This window comes from Mesoplodon bidens (assembly GCF_964165515.1).
Source record: "Mesoplodon bidens genome assembly, chromosome: 6".
NCBI classification, from domain to species: domain Eukaryota; kingdom Metazoa; phylum Chordata; class Mammalia; order Artiodactyla; family Ziphiidae; genus Mesoplodon; species Mesoplodon bidens.
The window spans coordinates 13446478-13468110 of record NC_138162.1 but is presented as its reverse complement, the minus strand read 5'-3'; the positions used below and the strand labels follow the sequence as shown (position 1 = coordinate 13468110).

General features: G+C 44.5%; 1 protein-coding gene across 1 annotated transcript in view; it reads right to left on the bottom strand.

Annotated features, from left to right (window-relative positions):
- Positions 1 to 4295: 4295 nt before the first annotated feature.
- STOM (stomatin) overlaps positions 4296 to 21633 on the bottom strand; it is a 30225-nt gene continuing 12887 nt past the window's right edge. Inside the window, exons 2-7 of the mRNA XM_081237663.1 lie at positions 20718 to 20821; positions 19719 to 19791; positions 18607 to 18689; positions 14137 to 14340; positions 13024 to 13158; positions 4296 to 6600 (exon numbers count right to left, since the gene is read on the bottom strand). Coding sequence (XP_081093789.1) covers positions 6406 to 6600; positions 13024 to 13158; positions 14137 to 14340; positions 18607 to 18689; positions 19719 to 19791; positions 20718 to 20821 — 794 coding nt within the window. The 3' untranslated portion in view covers positions 4296 to 6405. The remainder of the gene's footprint in view (positions 6601 to 13023; positions 13159 to 14136; positions 14341 to 18606; positions 18690 to 19718; positions 19792 to 20717; positions 20822 to 21633) is intronic.

Genomic DNA, 21633 nt, shown 5'->3' with positions numbered 1-21633 from the left:
AAGGGCCACTTTCATGGTCAAAGCTATCAACTTGACAAACGCAAAGTTCTGGAACAAAGGCAGCCTTTAACCACCTAGAGCTTGTAGGGCCTTCACTAGAGGAAGGTGGAGGCTTCTCTAGACAGAGCCAGCTTGCTGTGGAAGGTCAAAGGCAGGTGAACAAAGCGAGAGAGTGGCATGGACATATACACACGACCAAACGTAAAATAGCTAGCTAGTGGGAAGCAGCCGCATAGCACAGGGAGATCAGCTCGGTGCTTTGTGACCACCTAGAGGGGTGGGATAGGGAGGGTGGGAGGGAGGGAGATGCAAGAGGGAGGAGATATGGGAACATATGTACATGTATAGCTGATTCACTTTGTTATACAGCAGAAACTAACACGCCATTGTGAAGCAATTATACTCCAATAAAGATGTAAAAAAAAAAGGCAGGTGAAACTGCCATGCATTCTTCATTTCCATTTATTGGCATTCAAGGCAGTTTATTGGCCAATCTTGGTTTATTAGTGCCTGCGGCTTCAGAGAGGTCTGCCTACTCTGAGAAAGGAAGTTGTCTGAGGCAGTGGAGTTGCTTGGACTCCATATTTTTTTCTCTCAAAGACAAAATAATGAGTCAGGAACACTATCATTTCAACCACACATTTTTCTCTTCCTAACGGTTTTTGAGAGACGTTGGATTCCATCATCTACAATGGAGAAGTCATTGTGAAATGCCATGACAGGTGCCCAGGGGGCGTCTCTTGGAAAGAGGTTGGTCTGGGCTTGGATCCTGAATCCTATCTTGGACAATTCAGTTCAACAGATATATATTTATGCCAGGCCATGTGCAAGGCACTAGGGATAGGACAGAAAATTTCTGTGAGCTTCAGCTTCCCCACCTGCAAAATGGTAATATTGTATTCATATAGTACCTAACTGGAGGTGGTACAATATAGGGGTTGAAAGTGGGGCTTTGAAGTCAGACCTGGGTTCAAATTCTAGCTACACCACTAATCAGCAGTGTAATCCTACTTCAATTCTTTGTAGCTTCCTTAGCTGCAAAATGGGAATAAGAACAGAGCCTACCCAACTAAGACTTTTATGAGATTATGCTTAATACAATACCTGGCACATAGTAAATGCTCAAAAATGGTAAAAATGTTATTATTATTATTTGGTAAAACCAAAGAGCCTAGTCCACAGCAGGACTTAGTACATAACCATGGAGGTAAAGACCCACTACACTGTGGATCAGATAGGATATTTTTGGCTGTAAGCAGTGGAAAACCAACTCAAATCAAATTAAACCGTAAGCACACTTACATGCTCTCATAAGTGGGCTTTCAGAGGGCTTAATTTCCAGCCTGTTTTTTTGTTTTGTTTTGTTTTGTTTTCAGAATCTTTGCAGGAAGATTCCCAGCCTCCATTATGGTTACTAAATTTCTAGAGCTTCCTGAAATCTGTTAGTCGGTTCAATTTCCTTTGTCAACAAACTCTGGCTATAGGGTGGATTGAAAAGGGCTGCATCCTATTCGCAAGTGTGACTGCTTTAGGCAAATCCCACCCTGATCTGAGCCCAGAGCTGCTGAAATTAGGAAAGATCTTAAAGATCAGATCTGAAAGATCATCTATCTAGTCCAATGGTTCTCGAGTCTTTGGACAGGCATGGTGGTGGGGTCAGTGCATCTCTTAAAGTTGTGTACAAATTTGTGCTTATAGCTTCCAACACTTTCTCTAAAGGTCTGAGACCCAAACAGGTGGAACTCAACTTCTTATTTTACAGGTGAAGAAAATGAGGCTCAGAAAGGGGTATGACCTATCTGAGGTCAACTTACACGTTCAAGGGTGTAGTGGGAAAAGCATCAAGTGCAGTGATTTAAAGACTGGGATCTGGTGGCGCTAGAGGTTGAGAGTCTACCTGCCAATGCTAGGGGACATGGGTTCGAGCCCTGGCCTGGGAAGATCCCACATGCTGCGGAGCAACTAGGCCCATGAGCCACAACTACTGAGCCTGCGCGTCTGGAGCCTGTGCTCTGCAACAAGAGAGGCTGCAACAGTGAGAGGCCCATGCGCCACGATGACCAGTGGCTCCCGCTCACCGCAACTACGGAAAGCCCTTGCACAGAAACAAAGACCCAACACAACCAAAAATAAATAAATAAATTTATTTTTTAAAAAAAACCTGGGATCTGTAGAATTCTATGCGGTGCTTCAGTGATTTTACAAATGTTTGATTCAAATTCTGTTTTTAAGGTAGTAACAAATATCACAGACACTTGAAACAAAATGGAGAAATTGAATGTAGAGCCTAATTTAAGGCTGTAATTGCCTTTTGTAACTCTGATTCACAGTTTTTCAAAACAGCCTCATCGATTGATATTAAGTAAATGTTATAAATGTGAACTTAAGAATTGATCCTGATAAGCATTTTAAATCTTTTACTTTATAGTTTCCTTCGGAAAAAGAAAAAAGGGGGTTGCTGCTAAAAAGAAGTTTGGAAACAGGTGGTTCACCATTTACTAGCTAGTAACCTTGTGAAGCCCAGCATGGTGAAGCTCACAGAGATAATATAGTTTAAAAGGCCACGAAACTTCAAAGATCCATGGAACCCTGGTTTCCTCCCCCTCAGGCCAGTGTGTTCTAACAATGTTGTGGTAACCAACACCCAATCTACTTACTTCATTTGGACCGAAGCCTAGATCTGATGGTCCAAAACTAGAGTTTAAGGCCTGCTTGGGTATGAATGCAAAGTTTCACTAGTCAAAGGAAAGTTGACAGTCTTGAAAAGTGATCTACATATAAAGACTGTGGGTGGGGCTTCCCTGGTGGCGCAGTGGTTGAGAGTCCGCCTGCCGATGCAGGGGACATGGGTTCGTGTCCCGGTCCGGGAAGATCCCACATGCCATGGAGCGGCTGGGCCCGTGAGCCATGGCCACTGAGCCTGCGCGTCCGGAGCCTGTGCTCCGCAACGGGAGAGGCCACAGCAGTGAGAGGCCCGTGTAACGTAAAAAAAAAAAAAAAAAAAAAAAAAAAAGACTGTGGGTGGTGGTGTGTATATGAAAGTGGAGGAGGCAGGCACTGCCTCGCCAGGATACATTCAGACAACTTAGGAGTCTTTGGCGTTAGATGCACGTTCAAATCCCGAGTCAGCTCCTAACTACCCATGTGACTTTGGGTAACTTTTAACCTTTCAGCCCCAGGGTCCTCATCGATAAAATGGCTAAAAATGTGTCTCATCAAGCTGTTGTTTTTTTTTTAATAAACATTTTTAAAAATTTATTTGGCTGCATTGGGTCTTCGTTGCAGCACGCGGGCTTTCTCTAGTTGTGGCGAGCGGGGGCTACTCTTCGTTGCGGTGCGCGGGCTTCTCATCGCAGTGGTTTCTCTTGTTGTGGATCATGGGCTCTAGGCGCGTGGGCTTCAGTAGTTGTGGCATGTGGGCTCAGTAGTTGTGGCTCGTGGGCTGTAGAGCGCAGGCTCAGTAGCTGTGGCGCACGGGCTTAGTTTCTCTGCAGCATGAGGGGTCTTCCCGGACCTGGGCTCGAACCCGTGTCCCCGGCATTGGCAGGCGGATTCTTAACCACTATGCTACCAGGGAAGTCCTTTTTTTGTTTTTTTAAGTTTTTTTTGATGTGGACCATTTTTAAAGTCTTTATTGAATTTGTTACAATATTGCTTCTGTTTTATGTTTTGGTTTTTTGACCCCGAGGTATGTGGGCTCCTAGCTCCCTGACCAGGGAATGAATCTGCACCCCTTGCATTGGAAGACAAAGCCTTAATCACTGGACCGCCAGGGAAGTCCCTCATCAAGTTGTTTTGAAGATAAAATGATAGAATGTATGTATAAGTATTTGAGCACAGGGACAGGTACCTAGTGCTCCACAAGCAGTAGTCATTAATTCAAGATGGTTCTTTGAAGGTTGAATGTGGCAGGTAACACCCATTAGTTTTATATCATTTATTTCTCTTTTTAAGTAGGGGGTATGCCAGTGTGATTAGCTGGGTGACAGCAAGAAGTGAGGTCCTGTCCTGTTTGGATTAAGGCAAAGGGAAATGAGCCCAGCCAAGGATTCATCAATCTCAAACTCCCCAGGGAAACTGCAGGCAGGTGCACCAGAGGGAGCCAAGACATGAGAGACGGCAGATGGACCACGGCCTCTCCTCCTCCTCTGGCCCAGGAAAAGCACACAGAAGTCAAAGCGGCTAGCCCAGGACTGGAGGAACGGATGTGCCGCTTCTGAAAAACGAAATCCACATACACTAAATGCAGGCAGAAACAGACTCACCCAAAGAAAACTTCTCTCACCCAAACAAAATTAGTAAAAGTGCACACTTTATTATATACAGCATTGGAAAGGGAGGCCACCTGGAAAAAACTCTTGTACTAACACTGTCATCCTAGAGCTCCTTCTATGCCTCCTCCCTCCCAGGCAATTTAATTCCAACCTTTTGGACTATGAATCCACAAGGCAGAAGAGCGAAGGTTGTTTGGTATCTGGAGATAGACTCAAGGAACAGAAAGCACTGAACCTCTAAGTCCGACGAGAGATTTTCAGCCAGGATATGTGGTTGTCTCCTGGTCCTCAGTGGTCGAGGGTGAGCCACCTCACAAAAGAGACAAAATCGTTATTTAAAAATTCAAAATAGGGCTTCCCTGGTGGCACAGTGGTTGAGAGTCTGCCTGCCGATGCAGGGGACATGGGTTCGTGCCCCCCTCTGGGAAGATCCCACATGCCGCGGAGCGGCTAGGCCTGTGAGCCTTGGCCGTTGAGCCTGCGTGTCCGGAGCCTGTGCTCCGCAATGGGAGAGGCCACAACAGTGAGAGGCCCACATACTGAAAAAAAAAAAAAAAAAAAAAAAAAATTCAAAATATAAACGCAGCTTGAGTTCCAAGCCAAAGTGCTCTGTATATTGTGTATCTAAGGAACTCAGCCAGGCACCTGGATGCACCGTGGTTCAAGGTTTTGTAAGATAACCTTAGAAGTGGGCTGTCGGGGAGGGGACTCTCGTAGGCTGGGACTTGACAGAGGGACCCACCTAAGGACAGATTATGAAGGGCAGCTTTGGGTAAGGAAGCTGCTATTCTTAGACTTTTCCAGGTGAACTCAGAGCTTCAAAGAGGAAGTGGTACAAATGTCACCAGGCGGCTTTCCAGACCAACAGAAGAATGCCAGGTTACTTGGCTTCACAGGCGTTTATGAAACGGAAGATGCTTCTTAATATTACAGCAGTGGTGGCTCAGAAGGGCTGACCACTTCCTCCTTCAGCATCACCATATACGACAGAAAAAAAAAATCACCAGGGAAATAGAAAGGATCTATACCTATATAGATATGCTAAGTTTGAGAGCATCTTCCCAAGCTCCTTGGATATTGTGTGCCCGAGAGACTATGAGTTCCTTCTACTACTTAATGAACGGTAACCAAGACAGCTCACAGTGTACACGGGTCGACAGCATGCAGACAGTAAAATATAATGGTTTTCTGAAGATATATGTTTTTAAGTATTAGTCCCTTAAGCTATTCAAATGGGTATAGAAACAATGGTTTATAGAACTTAGAGAAAATTTTATTTTAAAAAAATCACAACTATTTAGAACCTGATATATGAAAATAGGCAAAAGTGAGAAAAAAAACACGTTTGTGACAAGTATTTAGCTGGTTTGAAAGACCACAGAAGAATCATTTACTCATAAAGGGGCTCAAAGAAGTTAAAAAAAAAAAAAAAAAAACCACCCACGTTATTGTAAAAGGACCTCTATAGCGATGGATTTAGAAGTCTTTCAAGAGTTAGGGTGATCATTTTCCTTGATCCTCACCTTTTTCTCCAGTGCTAACAGGTACTGGCAAGGGCATGTCTACCCTCAAGTAAGGATTATTTTGCAGCATCGGGGGTGTGGGTGGGGCAGTTTGAGTTTAGAAGGTAAACTGATGTTTGGAAAATTTCCTTAGCTGAGATTCCCCGGAAGTAAGGCACATGTGGCCCAGAGAAGCTGGTTGTAGCCCGAGGTCACTGTTCTCTGCAAAACATTTGTCCAGCCAGGGTGTCAGGCTGGGATGACAGACTGCCTTCCTGCTTTTGGCCTGGCTGCTGATAGAGGGCACAGGACGACTCAGTGAGAGTCGAAAGAAGATGGATTTAACCTATCGCATGACAATCTAAAAATACGAACTTTTAAGTATTTTAGAGTGAGAGATTATCTTACATAAATCATCACTCTCACGTAGTATTTACAAGCTAACAACCTTCGTCTGTGGCTAGGAGCACTACACGTTCTAAGAACATCACACTCAACATACGGAAAAAGGAAGGGAGGGAGGAAAGTCAAGGTTCCCGCCCTATGCCCTCCTTATGGGTTAGAGGCTGGTTTGGTCCCCACTTCATCCTTAGGAGGGAAGAGCTCATCTCTGCATCGGCCTACATGGCTCACTGTTTTGCCCCCATGATGCCCTGCAGCATATCTATGGGCAGAGGGAAGACGATTGTCGAGTTTTTCTCAGCAGCGATGGTGGTCAGTGTCTGAAGGTACCGGAGCTGAAGGGCGGCAGGAGATTCGGTGATGACCATGGAGGCTTCTTTCAGAGCCCTGGATGCATTCATTTCTCCCTCAGCTGCAATGACCTACAGAACAGTGGCAAGGAGAAGTCAAGCCAGAGAACACGGCGGGTGTTGAGCAGTTCAAACCGGGGTACGTCTAGCTCAGGTGGTACACAAAGCCTTCCCGGGAGTCGGCCAGAATAATTCTAAGGAAATCAATTTCCAGACTCAGTTCCTGTATGTTCTTTTTCCTGTAACTGATTTGCATGAATATGTGCCTGAGGTCAAGACATCCTCTTTGACTATTTATTGCCTTTCTCCCATTTCTAGGGCACCAAACAAGGGGACAATTCAGAATACTGTGTAGGGGCTGAGAAAGTGAATGACCCCAGTGACTGGATACAAAGCCTTTTGCAAGTCAGATGGATTTCCAATTCTTTGATTTCAAAGAAAGGGAAGAGAACCTTATTGTACTGCAAGTGGATGGATAATTAAAAGTATTTTTTGATGAAAAGATCACTGTAGGATTTTTTAGCACGTAAATTCAGAGGGAGTGCTAAGAATTGTATAAAGTTACTTTAAAAAAAACTTCCAATTCCATCTACTTGTTTATATAAATAAGGTTTCTTACTCCTTATACCTGTAAAAATGAAAAGTAGAATTGATGCTGAATCTGGTCTTATTCTAGCAATAAGTAACAGCCATCTACAAAGATATGAATTCATTCCGCATTCATCTCACTGAGACCCTTGTTTGTAGTCAGAGAAATTTAAAAAATATTTTAACTTATATACTAAATGTGTTCCAGAAGGGTGAGAAAATAATCCATGACAAAATACATTATATTAGGAAAAGACTCTGTGGGGGAGGTGGAATGGAAATATAAGTTCAAGGAGAAAAAGAAAAAATGAAAAATTCCTAATTGCTAAAAGAGCTTATTCTTTCATCATTCTATAAAACAGAGGATGAAATCATTACATTATCGAAATTTCACTGGATACATTTAAAAGAATGATGTTAACAGTTTCATTTCAAAATGTCAATATTTAAAACATGCCAGGACTTATATGCTTGACAAGTATATACACTCAAAATGAAAAACTTTACACGTCTATTTAAAATGTGAGATGGGACGTAGAGTTTTTCTAAATTCTTTGAGGGGTTACATGAGCAAAAAGTTTGAAGATCACTGGAGTGGTGGGGAGGGCAGGGGCATTGGAGATTGGATGGTCTTAAGCTCAAACTGCAAACCTAACCCTTCCTAGCTGAATGTCCTCAGAAAGGTTACAGTAAGTCCCCAACAAACGAACGAGTTCCACTCTGAGAGCACGTTCGTTGTCCAATTTGTTCGTAAGTCCAACAAAGTTAGCCTAGGTACCCAACTAACACAATTGGCTATATACCGCTGCTTCTACACTTGCTTCCAGACACCCTGGGCTTGAAATAAAGATACTGTACTACTGTACTCTATACAGTACTGTAAAGTACACAGAAGCACAACCACTTGTAGAGGATGCACGCGCACGACAATGTAGCCCAGACACGTGGACTAACTTATGTGACTGGACACGCGAACGCACGTTTACATCTTTGAAAGTTCGCAACTTGAAGGTACGTAACTTGAAGGTTTGTATGTAGGGGACTTACTGTATTTAACATTCTGAGCCTCAGTTTCTTGTTCTTAGAATGGGATAGCACCTACCTCATGGGACCATTGTGAGGAAGACAGAGAAGGTCTATTATATGTTGAGTGTATAAACGGAGGCTAATTATGTAGGAAGGGCAAGCGCCAAGTCAAGACCTAAGTTTTGGATCCACTTATGCCCTAATTCCTAAAAGAGTCAGAAGCCAAATCAAGGCAGTTACTTCTAATTTGTAATCTTAGGAGAAGAGGTGTAAAGATACCATAATCCTCAAGACTAAAAGGGTAGTTAGGTTGTTCTCACAGGGATCTCAAAATATTAATGGTTCTTAACACTGCTGTGAATATCAGAATTGAAAGCAATGGTCTTATGACCAGTACAATTTCATTCATGTATACAGTAAACGTTGGGGGCCTCCCAGGTGTCAAGCCCTGTGAGGGGCTAGGGATAGAGGGGGAACTCCCCCGCCTCCCTCAGCTACTGGCCAAGTAGGGGAGACAGACTGGAAGCAGATCATTTCATTCCAGTGTGACAAATGCTGACAGAGACATGTACAAATGCCGGCACTGAGAGGAAAGCAATTTTTGCAGAAGGTGAAGTGGTGAGGTTACAGGAGAAGCTGAACGTTACAGGACGACAGCCTTGCTGTTTGCATTAAGATGAGAAAGAATATTTCAGGCAGAACACATGAAAAGGTACTGAGGTGTAAAAAAGCTGGTGTATTCCAGGACCCTGTAAGGGGATGAGCACTGTGGGGAAGAAGGGAAGGTAGGGGGTGAATGAGGCAAGGTGGGAAGGTGGGGGGTGAACGGGGCAGAGGGGAAGGTGGGAGACGAATGGGACAAGGTGGGAAGGTGGGGGGGGGATGGGGCGGGGTAGGCAGGGCAGCACAAGCTCGGGTGTTCGTCTTCATCCCGGAGGCGATGGGAACCCTCATCAGATCTAGTTTGAGCAAACACTCCGACAGATGTCTGAGCATCAGTAAGAGAAAAGGCCGAGAGGGACAGCTTTCAGAGTGATTTGGTGCCAGTCACCGGCAGTGGGGATGGAGGAGGAGACAGACTGGGGCGCTGCTCAGGAGGGAGACTCAACAGTGTGGGGCGGACTGGGACGGGACCAGAGGGGGACAGAGGCTGAGTCCAGGTTCCTGGATTTGCGGTGCATTCGGTGAGACAGGGGATACTTACTGGGAGATGGAGCCCAGATTAGAGGATAAAAACCTTAATTTATCGAGGCAAACCATTATGCCCTACTAGATGTGTGAGAAGGGGCCAGCGCCAGCCATACTGAAAGGGAATCCGGGAACTGTCCTCCCAGGCAAACACTGGAGAGAAGACACAAGCTGACCCTGCCACGAGAACGGCAGGCTCTGATTTTCTTTCCATGTCCTCTCAGATGCCCAGTTAGGTCCTTTTTTCTGTCTGGACACGGACCAACTGCAAAGATAGCTCATCTCCCACTACCAATCAATACATCATCTCTTGGCTGGGAAGCCAGACCCACCCGGCTGTCTCACATTTTGTTAATAGAAAAGCTGCTCTGAGTGGGCTGCCCAAGAGGTGAACACAACACCACAGGCTGTGTCTAATACAGGCCAAGCGGGCACTGTGGGTAGGATGTTAGGAAGCAACGCAAGCTACCCGTGGGTGTGTGCGCCTTCTGCAAAAAGTGCAGTAGTCCCCTGTCAATCGGCTCTTCATCTTTACAGACCGTCGTGTCGAAAGCTGGCATTTTCAGGCACGTGGGAGGTCCGGCTGTCTCCTCCTGTGGCCCAGGGGGGCTGCTCTGAGGGAAGCGCCAAGAAAGGTGACCTGCATCCTTGCACCCCACCCTCTCAATTATTAGATGAGTAGCCCCAGAGATAGGAGCCTGAAAGCACATGCCAGGCACTTTTCTGAGAACCGTGGAAAAGGAAATAAGGGAGAATTTGCAAGCACGGAAGACATTCCATTTCCAGTCATTAAGAGTTGGTCTGAAAATAAAAAGAGGTCCCGCTGGGCTCCCCTGGTGGCACAGTGGTTGAGAGTCCGCCTGCCGACTCTCAACGAACCCGTTCGTGCCCCGGTCTGGGAAGATCCCACATGCCGCGGAGCGGCTGGGCCCGTGAGTCATGGCCACTGAGCCTGTGCGTCCTGAGCCTGTGCGTCTTGAAGCCTGTGCTCCGCAACGGGAGAGGCCACAACAGTGAGAGGCCCGCATACCGCAAAAAAATAAAAAAAAAAGAAGTCCCCCTAACGTATCATAACATGTTCAGGAGAATCTGTCCTCTTTTGTGATCTTTCTTCTCACAATTATGCTTGCGAGCACTTACATGTTCATTCTCTTTGCTGTGCAGTGCACCTTCGTATGAATCAACCATGTTTATTTATCCATCCAGCTAGCAATGGATATGTGGGTAGTTGCCAGTCGGGGGTAATTACAAAGTGCTGCTGGAGTACTGGAGTGAACACTCCAGCACGTGCCCTTTGGTAACCAAACATGTGCATTCCTCGCAGATACATACAGACAGACAGTTTTCCAGAGTGGTTTTACCGATCTATATTCTTACCAACAAAACCTCCTCCCTCACCCACACTTGGACCTTTTGCTTTCTTTTTTCTTTTTTTAAGCCATCCTGGTGGATGGTTAGTGTGGCATCTGCTTGTGACTTGCATTTGCATTTCCCTCGTGGCCAATTAACTTGAGGAATCTTTCTCTGAAGTCTCTTAATCTATGGACTCTTCCACCCTTTTCCTCTGCAATTTATTTGTTGAAGAAACGGTGACCCCTATTTCCCTGAGAACTTGAGGACAGGGGCTTATGGCTATTGAGGGGTTACTGTACCTTATGGAAGGATGAGACTCATTGTGATTCTGCGTGTTAACCGCAACCTTAAAGACAGCCTCACCCAAGTGAGAGCACAGTAATTCAGAATTCTAACCGGCTTCCTTTATCTCTTCTTATTGTTAGAAAGGGAAGTCAGGAGCTCTTTCCTAACTGGTGAGAATGCTGGTAGAAGAGACTCGGTCCGTCCTGGAAAGTCCCAGAGGAGGCAGTGGGGAGCAGAAGAAATTCTAATCTCCATGGTCACTAATCAACTGTGTGCTTTTCAGGGAAACACATAACTTTTCTGGGCTTTGATGTTTTCATCGAAAGAGTGATATGGCAAATAAGTTTCATGTTTAGGGCCAATTCCAAGCAGTTGCAGGTAGTTACCTGGAGTGCTTCAGCACTGTTCTAAGGTCAAGTCAAGCTCAGGGGAAAACAGTGCTGTGGTTAATTACTGGCCTGGGAGCCTGAGGGTGGAGTGGCAGCCTCTGGGCCAGGTATTTGTCACCTTCAGAAGATAATCCCTAAGGACACTTCAGGTTCCGATACTGTACGTATTCTATGAATGATAAATTCTATTATTCAATATGGTTTGGAAATGGGGCTTTTGGTTAATGACATATTCTAGGTAAAAGCGATTCCTGATCTTCCAAATAACTAAATTGCAGTGGGGCATATTTAATATCATTAACACAAATGTAATTTAATCTTCTAAATAAAATATGATGGTTTGGAGAGAAGGTACTTGAGGGTGTTGTGTCATCACAAGCATCAATGAACACATTAGGAAAATCTAAAAATCCTGGTTAGTAGAAAGTTCTGGATGCAGTGTGTCAAATGAGCCACTATTCTATTTGGTGCTGGCTCAAAAAGTATAGTGACCAATCTGTGGCTTACAGGGCATCCTAACAGAAGGGCAGGGTTCTGTGGTTAGCCAATTATCACCAGTTACTACTGTTTTCTAACGGCGACAAATTGGTTCGCTCCTGGTATCCTGGGAGATCTCTCACATCCAGGGCGACCACTCCTATGAAAACCATCCCTCTTCCTCCACCCATTCATAGGTAAGGGGCTGTGGGACCTTATTAGGATCTTTGAGTGACGTTGGACTGAAAAGAATCACTCTGCTGTGAATTTGGAATCGGGGCTGGAATGTCTCCTTCAGCGTTCAACTGGGTAGACGTGCACTTGGGAGTCAGACATTCTCCCCCTCCAGCTGTCTGCAGCGAGACGTGGCCCAGGATATGGAATGCCTGCCTCCCCTGAGGCTGCTTTCTGGTTTCTGGCTCCAATTCTGGTGAGGCTTGACTCTACTTCCTACCCTTGGGTTTGGTGAGACATCCCTGTACCCTTATGCACAATCATCTCAATAGATCCTCTTTTCCAGGTTCACAAATATTCCCTCAGCACCTCCCACGGGGGTCGTGTACCCATGTAGGGTTAAGACATAGGCAGGGATAATGATTAAAAAAAAGGGGGGGGGAAAGCAGACATCAAAGAAAGAGAAATGAAAAAAAGAGGAGAGAAAGGAAGAGGAAACAGTAAGAAGAAAGAAGAACCTGGGAAAAGACAGAGAATGAAACAGAAAACAAAAATAAGGAAGGAAGGAATGGTAAGCAAACTGATGAGATTGCCCATCTGCTCTGAAGTCAGAACTGTGAATGTGTCCTTAATAGGGGACTGGGAGAAAAAAGTATGGGAGGCGCAGTTAGAACGAGGTAGAGCTCTGTGTGCTGCTGTTCCCAGGAGATACGGTTAAGTGAGAAAAGCAAGGTGAAGAACAGGTACGTATTGTATGATCCCACTTCTGTAAACCAAACAAGCCAGTGGACCAACAACCTAGTCAAATAAACCCCAGATGGAAATCTTCAAGTATGTACACGAAGCTGTTAAGAGTGCTGGCCTCTGGGGGAAATTGAAAGTGACGGGGAGAGCCTTCATCTTCACTACTTCAGGATCGTTTCTATTTTTTACAACAAACACGTTTTACTTTGTGTAATTAAAAAAGAAAACTCAACAGGAAAAACAAACGGGCTCCAAAAAAAAAATAGGTTACCTTGGCTCGGGCCTCCCGGGATGCCTCTGCTTCAGCAGCCATGGCTCTCTGGAGCTGCACAGGGAGCTTCACATCCTTAATTTCCACACGTTCCACCTTTATTCCCCAGTCATCAGTGGCATCATCCAGAGTAGTCTGTTAGGAAGAGAGAAGGCAAGCTAGAAATGTTCAGCCTCCGCCCAGTGGCCTAAGGTAGCTCTGTTCCCTGGGATTTGGAGCGGGTAAGGCACTGGTGGAGGGTTGCAGAGAGATCAGTTATCCATGCAGGCAGGGAGGCTGAAGTGGGAGGCTGGGTTACTGGGGAGTGGATTCTGATTCTGTTACAAATAAGCTAATGTGGGCTGGCAAACTTTTTCTAAAAGGGTCAGATAGTGATTGTTTATTTTCAGTCTCTGTTGCAACTAACCCTACCCTTGCAGGTCAAAAGCAGCCACAGGTAGTACATTAATCAATGGGTGTGGCTGTATTCCAATAAAACTTCACTTATGAAAACAGGTGGCCAGCAGACTCCTGAGCCAATGTGACTCTGTGTGAGCCACGTTATTTCTTTGTGCTTCAGTATCCTCCCTTTACAACGGTAGGAATGAAATCATTCTATTCTATTTCATATGGTTGTTGTGGGCATCAAGTAAGACCAGAGATTTCACACACAGTGAAGTCTATACACATAATAACAGTTCAGATTTATAGTACTTGATCTTTTTTGAACAAGTCAGGTTTGATTCATCATGTTACATAAGCAAGACTGGAAAGCCTAAGAGTTGCAAAGGCAGTCACAGGACTCGCACAGAATACGGCTTTAACTATACCTGCGCTATCTTGCAGAATGGCCTCTGAACTATTATGCAGAAGAAAAAGGTTAACGCTAATTCTGGGGGAAAAAAAACCACACTGGAGGGAATTAAAAAACAATGCACACATTGGAGTGTTATTAACCCACGAGCTAATTATGTGAAAAAAATCCCCTTCCATCGAGTTTGGGAAAACTTTTCTACAAAGAAAAAAAGGCCGGTGATTCCCCAACTTGACTTGATGAAAAGTTCTCAAACACCCATTGACCCTTTGCTTTATTTTCCAACTTCTGGTGAGTTGCAGCACTGGTGCACTCCTCACCTGCATGTTGTGTGCAATTTCTTCCCTGTCAGAGAGGATCTGGGAAAGGTTCTTGGTGCCCAGGACGTTCCTCAGAGTCGTTTGTGCCAAAAGACGGGTTGCTGAGTCAGCGTTGGTGATGTTCGCCACAGCCAGGGTAGCATTCTGAACGCGGTAGTAGACCACGCCGTCCACACTAATTGTCACTGAATCCTTAGTGAGGATCTACAACACAAAGGAAGCAATTTTACAACTGTCAACCACCTCTTCCTTTAATAAAACTATAAGGAACGATATGTGACAGAACACCTTAAAACACTAGCTGATTGTCTTTAGTAAGTGCTATTGACTAAATGTTTGGAAACATATGTATAACTGATTCATTATGTTATAAAGCAGAAACTAACACACCATTGTTAAGCAATTATACTCCAATAAAGATGTAAAAAAAAAAAAAAACCAGAAAACAACAAGTGTTGACAAGGATGTAAGAAAATTAGAACATTTGTACACTGCTGGTGAGAATGTAAAATGATATAGCCACTGTGGAAAACAGTATGGAGATTCCTCAAAAAAAAAAAAAAAATAGAACTACCATATGATCCAGCAATCCCACTTCTGGATACAAACCCAAAATAGTTGAAAGCAGGGACTTGAAGAGGTACCATTATTCCCAATAACCAAAAGGTGGAAGCAACCCAAGTGTCCACTGATGGACAAACAAAATGTGGTCTATACACAATGGAATATTATTCATCCTTAAAAGGGTAGGAGATTCTGACATGTGCCACGACATGGATGAACCTTGAAAACATTACAACAAGTGAAATAAACCAGTCGTAAAAAAAAACAAATAATGTATGATTCCAGTTATACGACGTGCCTAGAGTAGCGAAACTCATAGAGACAGAAAGTAGAATAGCGGTTACCAGGGGCTGGGGGAGGGGAATTCTTGTTTTATATTGTTAATATTGTTTAATGGGTACAGAGTTTCAGTTTTGCAAGATGACCAAAGTCCTGGAGGTGTATGTTGGTGCTGGTTGTACAACAATGTGCATATACTCGATACCGCTGGACTGTACAAAAAAAAAAAAAAAAAAAAAGTTTGTGTTCCCCCAAAATCCATGTTGAAACCCAATCCCCAATGTGTTGGTGTGTGGAGGTGGGCCTTTGGGAGGTGATTAGGTCATGAGGGTGAACCCCTCATGAATGGGATTAGTGCCCTTAGAAAAGAGGCCCCAGAGAGATCCCTCCCCCCTTCTACCATGTGAGGACACAATGAAAAGACAATGGAAGCAGGCCCTCATCAGACACCGAATCTGCTGGTGCCTTGATCTCGGACTTCTCAGCCTCCAGAACCGTGAGCGATACACTTCTGTTGTTTATAAGCCACGGAGTCTATGGTGGTTTGTTACAGCAGCCCAAAGGGACTAAGAGAGCAAAGCATCAGAATGTTAACTATGTCTATAAAATTTTAACAAAGTACATTCATTTACTTATTAATTCCATTCCTTCATTCGATCGCTTAACAAATACTGAGACTTAGTAGCAGTTAGCAGTAGGCATTGTGCTATGTTCCAGGGATAAAGGTATGAAAAAACTTGGTTCCCACTTTCAAAGAGGTTGAGGAATCAAGGGAAGCTCTAAGGAACAAAGGATGGACAGTTTTAGGTGGCAGAGGTGATACATGAACTAAGTCTTGAAAAAGGAAATAAACATTTTCTGAGGATAGAGTGAAAGAGTATTCAGGGCAGAGAGAATAATGTGTGAAAGGAACAGAGGTACCGGGGAGCCGAGGTTTGATGAACTGTAAGTAGCAGAGTGTTACTAGAACAAAAAGTGAACGGAACTGTTTTTGTAGGGTGAGGTCAAGGTGCAAGTATATTTACAGCACGCTACGTAAAAATGCTCAACAGGACACAATGCATCAGTGCTTCCTATCACGTTCAAGGGCAAAGTCCTTGGTTTGGTGTAAAGCCCTTTGACATCTGCCCTCTGGCTTCATTCCTCCCCACTCCTGCACACACTCTATGCTAGATGACATGCAGGTCCCCACATGCACCATGTTCCATGCCTCAGGCCTTTCTGCAGATGGCCCTCTGCTTGCACGTCCTCTCTCCTCTCTCCCCCACGGCTTCAGGCTGGAGCGTCCTTACTCATCATTTAAGACACAGCTCAAGTGTCCTCTTCTCTACGGAACCACGCTTTCCTTTGCCCCTTCACTGCAGTGACATGATTTATCTACATCATCACTTCTCTGTTAGACTATGAATTTCCTGAGGGCAGTTTGTCTTTGTATCTCTAGCACTGGCAGAGTGCTTGACACACAGCAGGTAGTCAGTAAACAAGAGATGAACGGGACTGAAACGTGGTCCCAGGAACACAGTGAGGGATGAAGAGTGCGAGTGAGAGAGTCAGGAGACCCCAACTCTAGTTTCAGCTCTGCCAGCACCTCCCTCGGTGACCCCCCAGCAAGGCCTTTAGACTGACTTAGCGATTCCTCACTTGTGAGATGGGGCTAATAATACGGCCCAAGTCTATGCAAATTTCTCTGAAGGTCAAAGAAGATGATGTTTGGAAACGAAGCCCTTTTGAGAGTGTAAAGAGCTATGTACGTGGAAAATAATAAAAACAATGATAATACATAGCAGTTTAGTTCTGCAAGGCATCAAAGCAGTAATCCTTTTTTTTTTAGTAACCTAAAAATACTTCTAACCTGGAAGAGAAGTGGGGGATTTGTAAATAGATACACAGTATATTACCATCTTGTGTGAAAATTAATCTTTTCCTATGACGTGGTGGGAAAATGTGTATCATTTCTTTTTTTTTTTTTTTTTAAGATGTTGAGGGTAGGAGTTTATTAATTTATTTCTTTATTTTGGCTGTGTTGAGTCTTCGTTTCTGTGCGAGGGCCCTCTCCAGTTGTGGCAAGTGGGGGCCACTCTTCATCACGGTGCGCGGGCCTCTCACTATCGTGGCCTCTCTTGTTGCGGAGCATGGGCTCCAGACACGCAGGCTCAGCAGTTGTGGCTCACGGGCCTAGCCGCTCTGCGACATGTGGGATCCTCCCAGACCAGGGCTCGAACCCGCGTCCCCTGCATTGGCAGGCGGACTCTCAACCACTGTGCCACCAGGGAAGCCCCATAATGTGTATCATTTCTAAATGAGTTCTTGCCACTGTGACTCTGCCACAGCTGGAACTTTGTAAAGTTGCATCCTCTTGATCTACTAATTATTGTAGGCAGAGTGTTTATCTCCCTTTTCAGTAAGTTCACAGGGGATCAGAAAAAGGACTGCTTGCCAAGTTCCAATCCGCTCTTGTGTTTAGAAAGCAGCTGGAAGGCAGAAGCTCACAGTGACCCTGCCAGACGCCTGCCATGTTTACAGAGGAAAGTGCCAGGAGAATTTCCCGCTACCCTGAATGGGGCTCCTAAGGGTCAATCTTCCACGCAGAGAATACAGCAATGCTCTTAGTCTTGTTCTTGTGGGTGAAAATGATTTCTGGTTTCACCTCGTATGTGTGGATTAAGAAGTCTGACCTCCCTAACTACTTGGCTCAGTGCCAGCAGGGAAGTGCCTGAGATGGTTTCTGGACTTTGTGACAAGGCTCCACCACTCTCCTGAGTACCTGGCCTGTGGCCAGAAAACACTGGCAGTTTTCTTCTGTTCCTCCCATCATCATGTTTTTAGGCTTTCTATCTGCGACAGTTATTACAACTCCTTAGACACGAGTGCCAGGATGGCCATCACTGCGTCAAGGGCCAGGACGGAGCTGCTGTAGGATGCACTTAGCATGGAGCTGTGGGGAAAGCACTGCACAGGGAATCCAAAGGGCTGGCTTTGAGTCCTGGCTCCACCACTGTAGTTTGGAGGAATTCCTCTGTCTCACTGCAACCATCTACTTTCTGGGTTCTGCTGTGCGTTTCAATGGTGATTTGTGGAGCAATTTGAAAAAGCCTGAAATAATTACTAATATAAAACATTATATGCTTATCTAAAGTACCAAACGGGCAGTTTCTAATTCTTTGGCTTCTAACCAATTTATTTAGAATACAGTCAAGAACCGTAAGAAGAATACTGTATCAGAAACCCAGAGAGGAGAAGTGTGGTAGTAAAAGTGATGACAACGGTGGGGACAGTGATATTATACTTACATTAACACAACAGTACGTTTTGCAATAATAGTAACAACAAGCACTTTCATAGCACTTACTACCTATCAGCCTCTGCTCTAAGCACTTTACATAGAGTATCTCATTGAGTCCTCACAAGGACCGTATAAAGTAGGTCCTGTTATTATAACCTCTATTTTATAGATGAGGAGACGGAGGCAGAGAGAAGTTAAAGAACTTGCTCAAGGTCACACAGCCAGACAATGGTGAGGGCAGACAGCCTCTAAAGCTGTGCTCTGACTACTGTCCCCTGCTGCTCTCAACGGCAGGCCCCTTCCCCGGTGATAGCTCAGTTACTCACAGCAAAAGACAACCTTACCTCCTGAGGAGGAATATCAAATGAAATCGTTCTCATGTCCACTTTGATGAAGCTGTCAGTGCACGGCAGAATAAAAAACAAACCTGCAACAGAGACATACACGACATTAGAGAGAGACACCAGCGCCTGACCAGCTCACCGCACCATTCAGTTCTAACAGAATCAACCTGATAAACCGAAAGAAAGCAGTTCATCTCAGTGAATGAGCCAGAAGCCAGGAAGGTCATCCTCGACTCCCGCTGCTTTCTTCCCACATCTAACTGTCCCCACAAGACCTGTGGATTGCACCTCCTTGCTTCACTGTTACTGTCGCCCATTTGTTTTCCCTTAGACCAGCGCAATCACTTCCCAAGTCGTCTTTCTACTCCTTCTAGTTTCTCTCCTGGGAACCAACACAAACCCCTGAACAAGCCGTACAAGGTCCTGCACGACCTTGACCCCGCTTACCTCTTCAGCCACTCCCCTCTCCTCCGGTCCTGCACTCTGGCGGGGCTGGGCCGCCTGCAGTTCCCTGAGCCTACAATGCCCTCCTCTGCATTGCTCTGCCCATATTCTGGGCTGCGAACACCTCTCCCCTGCCTCACACCCTTTCCTGCCAAGATGTCACCTCCAGAAAGCATCTACTAGTTGGTGTCGTCACTCCTCTGGGTTTCCACAGCCATCTGTGATTGTTTGACCATAATACTTATCACGTGGGATTGTAACTACCTGTTTCCTTGTTGGTGTCCCACCTCCAGGCAGTAAGATCCTTGAGGGTAGGGGCTGTGTTTTCCTCTCCCTTGAATTCCCAGAGCCTGGAACTCAGTGGGAGCTTAATCGAAGTTTGCCAAAAATAATGACTGAAAGCATTTATTTCAGTAGGAATTCTCACGCTCAAATTTCGATAGCTGTGGCTATTCTTGGCCTAAGATAAACTTATCAACTCAAGTAGGAAAGGGAGGGGAGAGGCAGGAAGGAAAGGGTAATTTCTGGTAGGCTGCACTGCTATTGTTGCACAGCTTCTGCTATGAGAGCTCTCTACTGAGTCAACAGAGACCCTCATAAGTGAAATCACATCAGTAAAAGGACGAATCTCGTTCTCCAGGCAAACAGTTCAGAATCCTAGTACTGACCAGGTCCTTTGGCGCCTCCTTGTAAGATGCGACCCAGTCTAAAGATGATGGCTCTTTCATATTCTTTTATGATCTAGATTAAAAGCACAAATAATAATTTAACATGAGAAGTACAAGTATTTATATGCATAGCTTTTAAAAGATATATTTCTGCTCTAAACAAGTGAGATGCCTCTATTTTCTTTTCTTCTCTATAATCCAGATAATACCTATAGGTAACATGGTTAATGTTTAATTAGCCTTGCCAAAATCACCCAAAGGTATTTACTTTTATTATGGATTATAAAAGCAATAGATACTCACTGTATAAAATCTGGAAAGTAAGGAAGAGCATACAGAAGCAAACCCACACCCTCACTCCCCAGCTGCTAACATTATTATTCAGTTACTCATGCATTGTCAATACAGGAAAAAACGCACTAAAGTCCTCATAGTTTGTCTCCTGATTCCTTAAATTATAATAGTAACATAATCTGAAAATTCTTAGAGCGTATTTTCTCTTTTTAGGAAAATGAAAATGATAGTCATTTATCACAGTATTAATAACTTTATAGACATTATTAACGTTATGAATGTATTACTAACACGTGCCAGGTGTTGTGATAAGTACGTAATTCATTTAATCCTCACGACAGCCCTATAAGGCAGGTGTTGCTATTTCCTCACATTATACACCGCAAAGGTCACACAGTAAATAATGGCACCAGCAGTCACACCTCAGCATCCTGACTCTGGAGGACTTGTTCTCACAGGACCATCCCACATCCCTGACTCCAGAAAATTTTAGACGGTGATCCCTACTTTAATCATCAGGGGGGACTGACTGGGCAGTGGCTGAAAAGAAGTCTTAAGATTCCATTATAATTGGTGACTAGAGTTAAGAATTATAGGCCAGTATGGTCTCTCTCTGTCTCTCTTACACACACAAACACACACACACAGTGGGTTTATGTACTTAGGAGTTGAGCCCTTTCCAGATGTTGATGAAATATTCTTTACCTTTATGCACATCCATACTGACAACGGGAAAGTTAAAACTGTGAACAGGAATGATACAGCCACCAAAATCCATCCACAAGGTCCCAGGCCTGCACTGGGGCTATCTGTGAAAACCAAAAACATACAGCTCTTATCACTGTTCTTAGCATGGTTCCCCCATCATCTTCATCCTTGCTATTCACTGAACACCAGCTGTTTACAGGTATTTTCCCATCGAATCCTCATAAAAACCTTGAAGTGCAGGTGCTGCTTTCCCTAATTTTTATTATGCAGTGAAGTGATAAAAGTAAGACCCAATCCCAACTACCAAGAAGGTTAAAGTTTAGCGGGCAAGATAGACAAACAGATCATAATACTAAGTGCAGATATAGTGTCCGTTCAGCATATTTTGAAAACACAGAATAGGGGTAACTCACACCACACCGTTGGGATGGAGGTGAAAGTAGGGTGGGATGGGGTGGGTAGGCAATGGTGATGGTTGTCAGAGGGGCTTCTTGCAGGATGTAATGGTTAAGGAAAATACCAATGAAATAGGGAAGGAGGGCAAAGTGAATTTAAGCCGAGGGTACAGCACAATTAAAGGTGAAAATCATATGATACACGCATGTAAGCTCACTTAGGTCCTCTTTTTAAAAAGGACACCTGTAAAATATCTCACTGGGTATATGCACAATGTATCATCCATACTGGTTCTGATTTCTTACTATTATGAACAATGCTATAATGAACATCTTTGTCCATAGTTTCCCTCTCACATTTCTAATAGTTTCCCTTGTCTGTAACACGAAATAGTTTTTTTCCTTCTTTTTTTTTTTTTGGCTGCGCCATGAGGCCTGTGGGATCTTAGTGTCCCGACCAGGGATTGAACCCGCACCCTTGGCAGTGAAAGCGCGGAGTCCTAACCACTGAACCGCCA